Here is a 15,752-nt window from a genome sequence, read left to right as displayed (position 1 = left end):
AGGCTTGTCCTACCAAAACTTATGGGACACAGTAAAAGCAGTGCTAAGAGGAAAACTCATAGCTCTAAGTGCCTACAAAAAGAAACTGGAGAGAGCGTACTCTAGCAACTTGACAGCACACCTGAAAACTCTAGAACAAAAAGAAACAAATACACCAAAGAGGAGTATGCTGCAGGAAATAATCAAGCTCAGGGCTGAAATCAACCAAGTAGAAATAAAAAGAACTATACAAAATATCAACAAAACCAGGAGCTGGTTCTTTGAGAAAATCAACAAGATAGATAAACCCTTAGCCAGACTAACCAGAGGGCACAGAGACAGTATCCAAATTGATAAAATTAGAACTGAAAAGGGAGACATAACAACAGAAACTGAGGAAAATAAAAAAAATCATCAGATCCTACTACAAAAGCCTATACTCAGCAAAACTGGAAAGTCTGGATGAAGTGGACAATTTTTTAGACAGATACCAGGTACCAAAGTTAAATCAGGAGCAGATAAACCATCTAAACAGTCGCATAACCCCTAAAGAAATAACAGTAGTCATTAAAAGTCTCCCCACCAAAAAAAGCCCAGGACCAGATAGTTTTAGTGCAGCATTCTATTTAGTGCAGACTTTCAAGGAAGACCTAATACCAATTCTCTTCAAACTATTCCACAAAATAGAAACAGAAGAAACACTACCCAATTTGTTCTATGAAGCTACAATTACCCTCATACCTAAACCACACAAAGATACAACAAAGAAAGAACTTCAGACCAATCTCCCTTATGCAAAAATACTCAATAAAGTTCTTCTGAATCCAAGAACACATCAGCACAATCATCCATCATGATCAAGTAGGCTTTATCCCATGAATGCAGGGATGATTCAATATATGGAAATCCATCTATGTAATCTACTATATAAACAAACTCAAAAGAAAAAAAAACCACATGATTATCTCACTAGATGCTGAGAAAGCATTCGATAAAATTCAACATCCCTTCATTGTAAAAGTCCTGGAAAGATCAGGAATTTAAGGCTCATACCTAGACATAGTAAAAGCAATATACAGCAAGCCAGTAGCCAACTTCAAACTAAATGGAGAGAAACTTGAAGCAATCCCACTAAAACTCTCTCTACCTATTCAACATAGTACTGGAAGTCCTAGCCAGAGCAATTAGACAACAAAAGGAAGTCAAAGGGATACAAATAGGAAAGTCAAAATACCACTATTCGCAGATGATATGATAGTATACTTAAGTGACCCCAAAACTTCCACCAGAGAACTCCTAAACCTGATAAACAACTTCAGCAAAGTGGCTAGATATAAAATTAATTCAAACAAATCAGTAGCCTTCCTCTACTCAAAGGATATAAACAAACTGAGAAAGAAATTAAGGAAATGACACCCTTCATAATAGTCACAAATATTATAAAATACCTTGGTGGGAATCTAACCAAGCAAGTGAAAGTTCTTGACAAGAACTTCAAGTCTCTGAAGAAAGAAATTGAAGATCTCAGAAGATGGAAAGATCTCCCATGCTCATGGATTGGCAGGATTGATATAGTAAAAATGGCCATCTTGCCTAAAGCAATCTACAGATTCAGTGCAATACCCTTCAAAATTTCAACTCAATTCTTTATAGAGATAGAGCAATTTGCAAATTCATTTGGGATAACAAAAAACCCTAGGATAGCGAAAACTATTCTCAACAATAAAAGAACTTCTGAAGGAATCACCATCTCTGACCTCAAGGTATACTACAGAGGAATAGTGATAAAAATTGTATGGTTTTGGTTCAGAGAGAGGCAGGCAGATCAGAATAGAATAATGGAATAGAATTGAAGACCTAGAAATGAACCCACACACTATCTATGGTCACTCGATCTTTGACAGAGGAGCAAAAACTGTCCAGTGGAAAAAGGACAGCATTTTTAACAAATGGTTCTGGTTCAACTGGAATCAGCATATAGAAGAATGCAAATCGATCTATTCTTATCTCCTTGTACAAAGCTCAAGTCCAAGTGGATAAAGGACCTTCACATAAAGCCAGATACACTGAAACTCATAGAAGAGAAGGTGAGGAAGACCCACGAATACCTAGCTAGGCACTGGGGAAAAGTTCCTGAACAGAACACCAATGGCTTATGCTCTAAGATCAAGAATTGACAAATTGATAAAATTGCAAAGCTTCTGTAAAGCAAAGGACGCTGTCAATAGGACGAAGGGGCACCCAATAGATTGGGAAAAGATCTTTACCAATCCTACATCCAGTAGAGGGCTAATATCCAATATGTACAAAGAACTCAAGAAGTTAGACTCCAGAGAATAATAACCCTATTAAAAAATGGGGTACAGAGCTAAACAAAGAATTCTTAACTACGGAAACTCAAATTGCTGAGAAGCACCTAAAGAAATGTTCAACATCTTTAGTCATTAGGGAAATGCAAATCACAGATTTCATCCATCAAGGTCTTCATTGCTTCTTATGTGAGTTTTTTCTTTTTATATCATCACTTAAAAGGAAGAGAAGAACTTTTTTGATTTCTTCTTGGGTTGATTTCTTTCTTTCTTTGAAACTTTGATGATGTCATCACTGGTTATAACACCAGATGCCTCAGTGCCTATGGGCTGTAGCTGAGGAGACTGCTGTTAACTTAACCTGGAAATGAATCATTTTACAGGGAAAGAAGTGAATGTGGGGAGCAGAGGTGGATATTTTTTGTGTTCTATTGTTTTGTTCTTGCAGATACTTCCAGTTACACTCCCTTGACTTTCTCAGAAGTGGTATGGGGTTTAAATGTGTTGTCACACCATTGTAACTGGAATCAAGACATTGACTAGTTTTAGCTTTGAGTGAAAGCAGAGTTGTGTTGTAGGAATCTCTTCTATGTTTATGATTGCCATTTAGACAAGAAGGGTGGTTATCTTGTGGGCAGAGCCACGTAGGTCTGGAAATCTTGCTAGTACACTTCAGTTGTCCCTAACATCTTTTGTGTAATGAGAATGAATAGATTGATTCCTGAAGCCTCAACATTACCTCTACACTCCTATACAAATTTCTATCGTTTTTAAGCTTTTGAATATAGCTGATCAGAAATGTCAATTGCATATAGCTACAGTAATGGATATAAGTTCCCTTTTTAGGCCATACAAGATGCTGAGCGTGTAAAGGAAATGAAACGAATGCACAAAGCTGTTCAGAAGGACCTACCCAGACCATCTGAAGTAAGTGGTGCCACTTCTGATTTACGAAGTTTGTTTCTTTACCTGCTATTAGTGCATTTAAAAAAAAAATCTCATTCATAAAGACTGTAACAGAATTTCCTCTGCTTTTTTGAATATAGTAAAGTAGTTTTCAAATCCATTCTTGAAAATATTGCACTAATACCATTATAGATTTAGAAGTAGGGGAGAAATTGCTTTTGAAAATATGAAAGTGCTATTTATGCTGTAAAAGTAGGCACAGATATTATGGATATGTCTGATCATTTTGCTTGTTTTAAAATTTTAGGTAAATGAAACTATTTTAAGACCTTTAAATGTAGAACCACCTCTAACAGATTTACAGAAAAGTGAGGAACTGATCAAAAAAGAAATGATAACGATGCTTCATTATGACCTTCTACATCACCCCTACGAGCCATCTGGGAATAAAAAAGGAAAAAATGTCGGCTGTGCTACCAACAATTCAGAGCACATCACCTATCTTGAGCATAGCCCTTATGAGAAGTTCTCCAAAGAAGATCTGAAAAAGGTGGGGTTGGTCAGGAGCCTCACCATCGTGACATTTCAGCTCTTGTTAGATGCTGTGTGTCAGGGTCAGAACTTAATGTGGTGACATTGCTCCTCAGAACCAAAGGAAGCATGACTAGGAGATAAATGTTATGTGAAATGCTATGCAAAGGATATGTTCTTTTTTTATTTTTTTAATTTGTATGCAGTAGGTGTGTGTGGGTGTGTGTGGGTGTGTGTGGGTGTGTGTGGGGGTGTGGGTGTGTGTGGGGGGTGTGTGTGGGTGTGTGTGTGGGTGTGTGTGGGTGTGTGTGGGTGTGTGTGGGGGTGTGGGTGCTTGAGCCCATGTGCATGGTGCAGAGGCCAGAGATTGACGTCAGGTGTCCTCTGTTGCTTTCTACCTTATTTTTAAGACAGTATCTCCTACCAAATTTGGGGCTTGCCGTTTGTCATTTTTTTAAGAATGGCTGGTACAAGCTGCAGCGGTCCTCTTGGACCACCCTGCTAGCTCATGTTGGTGTTACAGGAGTACACCACTGTACCCAGTTTTTTATGTGGGTGCTGGAGTTCTAAACTTAGGACCTTGTGCTTGCAGAGCAAGCACTTTACCCACTGAGCTGTTTTCTTAGCCTCTAGGATATGTTTTTAATACTCTATATTAGTTACAGAGGCTTTGGTAGCAAGGTAGTTTTAATTTGTGGGTGTCATTGACACGGTTGAGAATTTCATTGATCGCTATTTTCCTGTCCTAAAGTCTGTATTTGAATGCCTTTAGTAGTTAAGTGTTATTTAGACTGATGTAAAAGGTAGGAGTTTTATATTAAGCAAGCAGTTTCTAGTTGTGAGCTCTAATGGTTTGATTATCTCTTCTAGAATTCCTATTTGAAATTAATTACCATTGTAGCAGTATTAAGATGTGGACTCTCAAGATGTCATTAGTTCTTGAGGGCTCTGTCCTCATGAGTGGGTAGTTGTTTTGTGAGTGAAGCTCTCTGCCACTTGGTGATTCAGTCAGAAGGTCCTCACCAGATATCAGATTTGAACTGACTGATGGGATTATTTGAAACAAATGTTCTATGGTTTATCTGTTTATATTCATTTTTGTTCCAAAAGCTGTTTAAAGCAGCTATTTGCTTAGCAGATTCTTTTATTTTTTTATTTTTTTAAGATTTACTTTTTATGTGCATGAGTGTTTTGCCTGAATGTGTGTCTGTATGCCACATGTATGTAGTGCCTGTGGAGGCCAAAAGAGGGCATGGAATCCTCTGGAACTAGAGTTGAAGATGGTTATGAGCCACTCTGGACGTGGGGAACCAAACCCAGGTCCTCTGCAAGAGCCGTAAGTGCTCCCAACCACTGAGCCATCTTTCCAACCCTTGAAAATTTTTTGTTAAACATATTTTATTCAGCTTTTTAAAACTACATTAATTTTTAAAAACACTTTGTGTGTGTATTTGAGTGGGCATGTGCTGTGGTTCATGTGTAGAGGTCAGAAGACAACTTGGTACAAGTCATTGTTCCTCTTGCACTATGTTGGATTAAGGTATTGAACTCTGGTTGTCATGTCTGGTGGTTAGTGCCTTTACCTGCTGAGCTGTCTTGTAACCCAGAGCATTAGCCCATTTTATACTTGAGAATTGGGGTCAGAGGAGTTAAGCATTGCAGGCAGCCACTTAACCAGGGAAGCTGAGATTGAACCTAGCCTGCTCAGTTCCTTCTCTCTCATTCTGCCACCTAAAACTGTTTTCTTAAGTAGAGAACTCAAACTGGCTTAGGCTCCACTGTTTACTTATATCCTCAGTCTTACTCTCATGATACCAGTGATGTTCCTTTGGAATGAGAAGGCTTGTCAGAGATGTCTTTCACCTTGTGAAATCATGAGTAGAAGGTGGAATAGAGCACCCCGTAGCCAGCGTTGGTGCCTTTGGCTTAGATTCTGCCTCATCTGATTACTACTAGTCAGGTCCTGGACAAGTTGTTTAATTTCTCTGAGTCCATTAGTTTCATTAGCTGTAAAATGAAGTCAATATTGGCTAGTTTTTAAGGTGGTTAGATTTTTTTTTTTTTTTAAGAGATGGTCTTATTATGTCACCCTGGCTCTGGAATTTGCTCTGTAGACTAGGCTGGCTTTGGACTCTCAAAGATCTACCTGCTTTATATCTGCCATGGTTGAACATTTTGGAGGTAATAAAAGTTGTACTTTTGAACTCAGTTTCTGGCCTGCAGTGACTGGTCTGTACTTGAGAGATGTTGCTGTGTACTGGGTAGTAGTGCTGTTGGTGCTCCTGCAGAACCATGGATGCTTGACTTTTAAAATTAAATCAGTCTGCATCTTAGAGCCCTTAGAGCTTTCTCTGTGTGTGTGATTGTATGTGTGTGATTGTACGTGTACATATACGCCCACGTACATGCTAGAGGATATAGGTTATCTTTATCACTCACAGCTCTATGTCCTTGAGACATAGGATTTAGTCTGTATTGTCTTTCACCAAACCAGAAGCTTGCTGTTGCTGAGTTGGCTGGCTGAGGCTGTAGGCACATGGTCTTGCTGTTGTGTTTTTGTTCTCTCCCTATTTCTAGCATATTTTCTCTCTCTCTCTCTCTCTCTCTCTCTCTCTCTCTCTCTCTCTCTCTCTCTCTCTCTGTGTGTGTGTGTGTCTTCCCCCTCTCCCTCTCCATTCTCTCTCTCTCTCTCTCCCCACCTTCTCTCTCCCTCTCCATTCTCTCGATCTCTCTCTCTCCCTCCCTCCATTCTCCCCTCCCCCCTTTTAAATGGGTTCTGGGGATTTGAACTCCGGCCTTCATGTTTACAAAGTAGGTACTCTCACTCACTGAGTCATCTCCCTAGTTCCTACTTAGAGGCTTCTTAATCAGCTCAGGTATTATCCATTCCCTTCTAGAGAACAACCAACCAAACCTTACAATTGTTTTAAGGAAGGAGGGAAATAAAGTAGTTTTAAGCTTTATGATGGTGGAAAGTGTATGCTTCAGCTTAAATTATTACTGTAAACAGGCCCAGGATGTTCTGGTACAAGAGATGGAAGTGGTAAAACAAGGAATGAGCCATGGAGAACTGTCCAGTGAAGCTTACAACCAGGTGTGGGAGGAATGCTACAGTCAAGTCCTCTATCTTCCTGCTCAGAGCCGCTACACACGGGCTAATCTCGCTAGTAAAAAGGACAGAATTGAATCACTTGAAAAGAGACTTGAGGTTGGTATCCATTTGCTTTTCTGTTTATTATTATTGTATGTCTGTGCGTCTGATGTGTATGTAAGTGCTCATGGAAAGCTTTGTGGAGGCAATTTCTTCATTTCCTTCTAAGTGGGGTCTGCCTTGATCCTGTTGCCAGGGTTGTTCTGCAAACACTTGTACTTGCTGAGACATCTCCACTGCCCTTGGTGTGTGTTTAAAATTCAAATTCAATTGAAATTGTGAGCCAATTAATACTTCTGTTGACTTAAGTAAACTAGACCTGGACAGCTGATTGCTTTGTATTTCTTGAAAACTTGGCTGAGTACCTATCTGTCAGTCAGAACCTTTTATTTGAGGGAGAAGGAATTACTAAAGTGACGCTGGTCACTCAGATCAAGGTGGGTCAGTGAGATCTCAGCAGTGGGAGTTTTGATGTATAGCTCACAGAGTGCTGACGTTTACAGAAATTCAATACATTTCTGTGTATCCTGAAGTTTGGGTTAGAGTGGAGCTGTTATGCAGACAGTGGCTTCTGTGATTTCCAATGTCTGTGAAGCATTGAAGCCTATTAACAGCAGTTCTTGGCATGTGGTTTCTTAATATAATGTTCATATTTTGAATTCCAGAATCTCTGTAGGCATTTTGCCAGTGGTGTGTGAATTGTGCTTCACAGACCACCAGGCTGCCTTGTAGATTTTTTTTTTTTTTTTTTTTATAGGGTCTTACTGTGTCATTATGTCTATCCCTGGAACTTACTGTGTAGATCAGGCTGGTCTCAAACTCAGACATTTGCCTGCTTCTGCCTCCCAAGTGTGAATAAAGGTATGAGCCACCACACCCAACATGCTTTCTAGATTCTTAATGATTGTCTTTAGGGATGTGTCTGAGGCCAAGATGGAATAGGGAAGGAGAAAGGGATTCTTCAGGACACTGGATGCAGAAAATGACCTCAGCGTCTTCTTTCATGTGATTGTTAGTTTTTCTTTATAGACAGTAAATTTGAGAGTATTTTTGTTTAGAGCTAAATCTAGATATTAGAATTACTTGTGGTAGTTGGGACTGTGTGGAGCTAGAGAAATGAACAGGAAGAAACAGTGTCTTCTAATACTAATATCTTACTTTAATCTTTATAAACACATGTATGAGACACCTATGGTCATGCCTTTGTACCTGTTGAGTTAGGAAATTAGTCTTTCTAATGTAATTCTTGGAGTGCCAGAGCTATGAGTGTTGTACTTTTATGACTTCCAGCAGGTGGCACTGTTGGTCTGTTTTAATTCATAATTAAAGCTCTTGGAGACAGAACACCAGTGGTTAAATTGTAGGTTATACTTTGTGTTGTGCAGGCTTCGTTTCTTACAAATGACAGTTAGAGAGATCTAAGGCCAACTTTGTAATTGATTGGTAGGCTGTTTGGAATGCTTCCTTGCAACATTTATATATAAATACTTCAGTCTCTCACTTTGTTTGAAAATCTTCTCAGTTTGAGGTGGGTAAACTCTCTGCTGCAGATGGCAAGGGCATTTTAATGTTGTCTAAAATAAAGAGGATAATTTCTCTGAGTCTCATTTACTCTGTTGAGGCACTAGTTTTTATGACAGCAAATAAATGTCACAAATGAGTGCTGCTGGAGTGCAGTGACTCTTCTCTGTTGAGTCAGCCCTGAGAGTTGTGAAGGGAAAAGCACAGAGAGCGCCTCTGCTGTAACGTTGGAGATGTACTTGGTTGTTGTGAGCGGTCATTAAAAACATGTGGTTCTCTTTGTTCATTTCATACCAGGAACTGAAATCTTCTGTTGAACTGTTTTTGTTGAAGGATTGCTGATGTTGGAAGAATATTCATAAAACCGTGCTTTTTCTCTTTTTGACTCCTGGATAACTTGGCTTATTGTTAACCCAGCTAGTTAATTTTAAGAAATACTTAATCAAATCTTTCAATTAGTAAACTCTTCTTATTCCAAAAGAACGTTTATTAAGTCTTCAGGAAGAAGAGAAGCAATTCAGAGATCCAAATAAACAAAGCTTCCATTTAGTGTGTATCTATCCATAATTCATAGCTGGATTTCTCAGAGTTCCTGAAGACACAGTTTACTGGTTTAAAATATATAAATACTTTGTTTCAATTATGATTCTTTCATCATCTCAGTTGATTGCTAAATTATAAACATCATTCAGAGTTTATTGTGGGAAGGAACTGTAGTTAGATGGTGTAAACTAACTGCTAAACCTCACTTGAGGCTCAGGGAGGTGGGCTTTCTGGGCAAGCACAGTGCACCATGGCTGCCAGTGTTTGACTTTTGCTGCCATGAACTTTGGAATAGTGAATTCAAATTGTGGCTCCATCTCATGCCCATCGGGCAAGAAAACATGCAGAGTTGTCATGGCTGGTGTTTCCTAAGTGTACTTAAAAATATCCTCTGAAGTTTATTCTGTGGGTCATTTTTTGAAGCCACCACTCATGATTAATATTTGTAACTTGGCACTTTCTTTAAGTTCTTAAGATACTTAAAACTGGGGCTCAGCGGTTAAAAGCACCAGCTGCTCTTAACAGAGGATCCAGGTTCAAGTCCCAGCACCCACATGGCAGCTCACAACTGTCTGTATATAACTGTCTCCATTTTCAGGGGATTAACACCCTCACACAGACTTACATGCAGGCAAAACACTAATGCTCATAAAATAAAAATAAATAAATCATTAAAACAGGTACTGAAAACTCATCTAATAGAACCAGCTCCTTAGATGCAGCACATGGTTGGACGTGTTGATGTGCTCAGAGCCTGCTAAGTATTGTAGTCACAGGTCAGAAGTAAGTGGGAGAGAGTTCTGAATGGTAACTGAATTTGGGGATTCTATTTTGCTTTGGAGGCAGAATTAACTGGAATCTTGTCAGATGTTTGTTTGTATAAAGAGGCAAGCAGAAATAAGAGCTCAGGGAAGTTGTGCAGGTACAGCTTACAGAAGGCATTTTAACGTGGAGCAGAAAGTCCCAGCCTTGGAATAACATGTGGAGCTGTTATAAGTTCCTGTGGGACGTTAGAGCTTTTACTGTTTCTAGTGATTTCCCCCAGAGTGATAGAGAGGATCAATTTCTGTTCCTTGCCATGACTCTTAGAAAATGAGGGATGGTTGTAATTCATTGTAGAAAAACTTTCACCAAATTGTTAGAAATAAAATGCTTTCCCCTTATTTCCTCACACATGTAGGGAATACTACCAGATAGCTGCTGTGTTCCAGACACTGCTCTAGGCTGGACACATAACAGGGAACAAGACAGACAAGTGCTTCACTCTTGTGGCCTTGGGTTATCTGGAAACACTAGCAGAGGGCCTCATTTTCAGATGATTGAGTCATTTCTGTGTTTGGGAAGTGCAAAGAGAATCTGAAGTGTTCTAAGTTGTTTCCACTTTGGGTGGAAATAGGAAATCATCTGAAGACATAATGAGCTTGAGTGAAGCAGTTTCCATTAGGTGCAGAAGTGAAATGGAAAGCCAGAATTTAGGCCCTGCCATTAAGTTTAATAATATTTGAAATTGTAACTACACTGCTGTGTTGAAGAAGCTTGGCTAGAAAGTAGATTTTGTCATGTTAGCTATAAAAATGGAAAGGCTTTCCTCAGAGGTAGAAACCAGGCCCAGTGGGGACACTGTTCTCCAATGCTACTTGCACAGTCAATGTAGTCAAGAAATATTATGTAATGTTGACTTTTTGGAAATAAGTGGCTTAAAGAACACAGGTAGCAATTTAAAGGCCTTATTGGTGTATTCTTTAAAACTCTGCCAAGGACCCTGACTTTCTGAGAGTTACATTTCAGCAGAATTGGCTGTACTGTGGATCCCATTTTTTTTTTTTCAGTGCTTTTCACTATAAAAGTGGATATTTTAACACAGGAAAAGATGCACTTGTTACTCCAGAGTGAAAATTTAGGCTAAGGATTAAGTTGGCCGGCATTTCTGGATAGAGAGGTCTGTGCTGGAAATACCTCTGTAGCTGTTCATTTGTTCTCCTGAGGTTGGGATGGCTGGAATAGGTGCCATGAGGTACAGAGGAGGACTCTTCAGTCCTTAGTAATTCTCTTTCCCCAATTCTGCTGTCTGTGTCGTCTGTCATGCCTCTTCAGGGCACTGGCAGATTTCTTAGTTGTCTCCAGCAAGAACTCAGATAAGAGCTGGACACTCAGGTCAGAGTGCTCAAGCAGCACAGCCATGTTGCTCAGTCCTCCCCCGAATGAGTTGAATTTGTGTTATCTCCTAATCTGAGGATGCAGCATGCTCTGTGGTGCTCTGCCAGGTGACTGACTGACTGCCTGGCTAGTTATCTAATGCTTACTAAGTCTCACAGATGTGGACTGTAAGTCACTTGAACCTGCATCTCATCAGTAGAGGGAAGGGTCATTGGAAAAACTTGATGTTAATAAGGAGTATGGCGATGAAAGGAGAGGTACTCCTGACTTGTCTGAAAGTGTGGTGGTGATTGAACTCCATCCTTACTTTGACAGGATCATGTAGCTGAGTGATGGACTGGGCAGTGAGCTGCCGTCTGCTGTGTGTTTATTTTGGGTGTCCCTAAACCTCTTTTTATATAAGGTTATATTCTGGGCCCTTAAGCAAGTTTCAGTGAGGGATGCTCTGAATGTTTCTGAACCTCACTGGAATGGGTTTAAACAGCAGACAGTACAGGAGACCCAAGGAGAATGTGTTTATTTTGGAATTACTTAAGCTTAGTAACCTTAACAAACTCAGTGAGCTTGAAAGTAACAATTACACTTTTATAAGTCCCATACAGCTCCCTTTGTAATGACCCGAGGAAACACTTACGGGTCCACTGATTCATCTCCTGGGGACCATCAGTTTTCCATTGGTCTCTGGCCAGTCTGTTTTAGACAGTTTCTCTTCTATGCACTTAAAAATAACATTTCTAGACGTTTTTCTAAAAATAATACCTGTGCTTTGTAGAAAATGTAAGAGAAATAGAAAAACTACAGAAGAAAAGAAGCTTACTATTCAGAAACTTATTCTGTAGATACAGTCACCTCAATTTTTTTTTTTTTTTTTTTGGTATAGTACACATGTGTACTATAATACTTTAAAATTTTTTTTTTTTACTTATTTAATTTTGTGTGTGTGTGTGCACTGCCTGATTATATGTAACTGTCATGTATGTGCCTAGTGGCCATGGAGGGTATTGGATCTCCTGGAACTGGAGTTACAAATGATGGTGAGCCTCTATGTGGATTCTGGTAATGGAAACAAGGTCCTCTAGAAGAGCAGAAAGCTCTTAACCACTGAGCCATCCCTCCAGCCCTTCTTTTCATTTTTCCTTTGTTTCTTTTTTTTAAAGTACTTATTTAATTTTATGGTGAGTGCTAGTGTGAATGTGCCTTATCGTCTGTTCACCATGTGCATGAGAAGCCTGCAGGATCAGAAGAGGATGTTGGGTCCTCTGGAACTGGAGGCACAGATGGTTGTGAGCTGCTGGGACCCAAACCCAGGTCCTCTGCAGAAGCAGTATACATCACTGCATCATACGCAAAACCTTTCAGTGTGTAAACACGTTGTGTAAAGAAAGGAAAGTTTTAAAACTCAACTGAAATGATTGTGTACCATGTTTTCCATTTAATAGCATAATAGTGTAAATAGTACTTTAAGAAAAAAGAACATTTATTCCCATTTAAACTCTACAGGAAAGTGTAGCTTGTAAAATCTGTTCAGTACCAGTTATGTTTATGTGTGTTACTGCTTACAAAGTTGTGAAATTTTACCTTTTAGTCCTGTGAACCATCTCTGGTGTGTGTTTTCTATAGTTTTATACCTTCTTTAGAATAAACAATTAAAAATCTTTTTAAAAAAGATTTATTTATTTTATGTATATGAGTACACTGTAGCTGTCTTCAGACACACCAGAAGAGGGCATCAGACCCCATCACAGATGATTGTGAGCCACCATGTGGTTGCTGGGAATTGAACTCAGGACCTCTGGAAGAGCAGTCAGTGCTCTCAACCACTCCCCACTTTCACAATTAGAAATCTTAATAGCTTCATTCAGGCATTGAAATTCTTGTTATGTGGGGGACATACAAGTTCATGTTTTGTTTATGTGTCTACAATTTTGTTTTTGTTTGTTTTTTAAAGGAGTTGTCTGGTGGCATCAAGCCATCCGCACGTACACACACACACACACACACACACACACACACACACCTCTCCCCTTTCCCCGTTTGAATTTGTTCAGGGATGTTTGCGTTTCAGCCCAGGGAGGACATTTTGTTTATTAGCATTGTGTTGCAGTCCAGGCTGCTTACTTGGTGAGATGCCAAGGAAGCAGGTTAGCCTGTTGCTCAGAGTCCATCTTGAGGTAGTGGTGCTGGTGCTGGGGGTTGAGTAAACCTAGAGCCCTATGCATCCTAGGCAGGTGCTCTACCTCATAGATACAGCTCCAGCTTGTTTTGTACTTTCTGAGATGGTCTCACCAGGTTACCCAGGCTGACTTGAGATTTAAATCCTCTTCCTGAATAGCGACAGGCCTGCACTTGGAGACCCTGGTGGATGTTTGTCTTGCTAGGGAGCCTGAGTGGTGGTCTGTGTAGAGGTGGGTGCTCTCACAGAGGTGGTTACCTTCTCCCAGTAGCAGCCTTGCCTTCTTACACACGTGATCCTAATTGGCTATACAAGATACTTTTAGTTCTGCAAATCTCAAGGACAAACAAAGATAATTCTTTCCTTGGGCTTTTCTTCTCTTGAGTAGTTTGTACATAAGCAGTTTCTGACATACACAACAGATAGGCTGGACAGCTGCTGAAAAGCTTTTCGCCAAATTCTTTGTAATGAAGGAAAATGAACTTCACCTGACTATTGTGGACATGGGTATGAGGTTAAAAGGGGAGGCAGAAGTAGCATGTGTGTCTCTCTCTCAGCCTGCTGCACACTGCCTGAGCTCACCTGTCCGGAGGTTTGGAACTCAGAATGTTGTGTGTTGCAGCCTTCTGCACACTGCCTGAGCTCACCTGTCCGGAGGTTTGGAACTCAGAATGTTGTGTGTTGCAGAATATGGAGTCTTTACATATGTATAGTGAGAAGCCTTGGGATGGAAATTCTTTGTTTCTTATGCAAATAGCCTGAAAAATAAAATAATTTTATTTTTTAAACTTTTACAATACAGCATTTTAAATAATTTTGAGGCCTGTTAAATGAGGGCAAATATGAAGTTTCCCCTTGGAGTACATACCAGTGCTCAGAACATGTTAGACTTTAGAACATTTTATATTTCATATTTTCAGGTAGAAGATGTTCATCCTTTAAAAATAATTGACTGGCATTAAAAAGAATTTTTTTTTAATGTATGTCAGTTTGTGTGTGCGTGTGTGCACAAAGCCAGAAGAGAGTCACAGATAGACATGAGACTGACTCCAAGTGGGTGTTCTGAAACAGCATGAGCTCGGTAACTGGTGAGCCATCTCTCCAACCCCCTTGAATAGTAGTTTTTGAATGTTGTTGATAAGTGTAGGTGGTGTAAGTGCTTTTTGTTGTTGTTTGTTTATAAAGTGTCTCACTTTGTTGTGCTGGCTGGCCTGGAACACTCACTGTGACCCTAAACTCCGTCTGCTGTGTCCCATCACATTTGACTGTGTAAGTAATCTTGAAAATGTGGCTTGAAAGGCACAGTAGTCCCTCCTCCAACCCCCTTATTTTTAGAAGAACATTTGGTAAATCAGATGAAGGAGGCTGTATCATTTCTTTAAGTCAGGATTGGATTTTTGTTGTTTTTTTTTCTCAAAATAAGTTTCAGTGGGACAGCTGTTAATGCTTAATTTTAAAAAAGTTAAGTTGGCATCCAGAGTAGCGGGCTTCCTTCTGACAGCTAAACACGTGTCAGTGTACTTCCTGCTTCCCTTCCTCATCCTCGGCTTGCTTATCTTCTAGAGGACTGAGATATGAATTTGATACTAGCCTGATTCCTGTCAGTGAGATCTTTCGAACTACCAGGTTATAGCTTCTGGCACCTCAGGTCTTATAGTTACAGGCTTTTTTCCTGGTGTGCTCAGCGGTTGGTAGGGTGTGTTTTAAACACTTACTGATATTTTCCTTCTCATTTTAATAATTAGATAGCAGATGTCTGAAAGCTAAAATTCAATACCAAAATCTACTTTTAAATTTTTTTATGTCTGATGACTATATACACACACATAGACACAATATATTTACTTAGTGAAATTAATTTTTTATTGTTTCAATTTATTTTATCTAAAGATGTAGTTGAGCCATACGTTTTTTATGAAGTTTGAGGTGAATGAAGTGTAATTGTTGGCAATAACTGGGAACTAACAACTTTGAAGTTTTAAAGCCTCTGGTGGTTTGGGAATAATAAACAGCTGAACTATATGAGTGAGGTAATTCCCAGAGACAGGACTCAGTGCTAAGTGTACCACTATGACTAATTAAATGGTTTCTGCACATAGGTATTAAGCTGTTAACCAGGCTGGAAGTTGAGTATCTATGGAGTATGGTCAATGTAAAGCTAATTGAGTTATTTTAACCAATGAAAATGTTAATTTGTATAACTAATTTTTAAGACACACCGTATTAACTTGAAATTCTATGCTTTTAAGGGTTTTTGGATGTGTAGTGAAACCCACATGTGAGTGAAGTCTAATATGGGTATTAGATCATGTTGAGTTACACACAGTACAGACCTGGATGTAGCTCTGGAGTTTGACACTTGGCTCCTGTGGAGGGAGGACTGTTTGTAGTGGGTGTGGTTGAGGAGACAGTTGATACCAGTTCTCTGCTGATCCCAGCTGGATCCTTTCTTCATCCTGGTTGCTCATTAGAACTTACTGGG

At 39.5% G+C, this 15,752-nt stretch overlaps 1 protein-coding gene across 1 annotated transcript in view; it reads left to right on the top strand.

The window, feature by feature from the left end:
• The window catches only part of Cdc5l (cell division cycle 5 like), a 42,517-nt gene that overhangs the window by 23,145 nt on the left and 3,620 nt on the right, over positions 1-15,752 (top strand). Inside the window, exons 12-14 of the mRNA XM_034521612.1 lie at positions 3,135-3,215; positions 3,502-3,744; positions 6,736-6,933. Of these exons, the coding sequence (XP_034377503.1) occupies positions 3,135-3,215; positions 3,502-3,744; positions 6,736-6,933 (522 nt within the window). The remainder of the gene's footprint in view (positions 1-3,134; positions 3,216-3,501; positions 3,745-6,735; positions 6,934-15,752) is intronic.

This window comes from Arvicanthis niloticus, chromosome 17, assembly GCF_011762505.2.
Source record: "Arvicanthis niloticus isolate mArvNil1 chromosome 17, mArvNil1.pat.X, whole genome shotgun sequence".
Taxonomy (NCBI): Eukaryota; Metazoa; Chordata; class Mammalia; order Rodentia; family Muridae; genus Arvicanthis; species Arvicanthis niloticus.
Note: the sequence above shows the minus strand (reverse complement) of the source record. Positions and strands in the feature narration are given on the sequence as shown.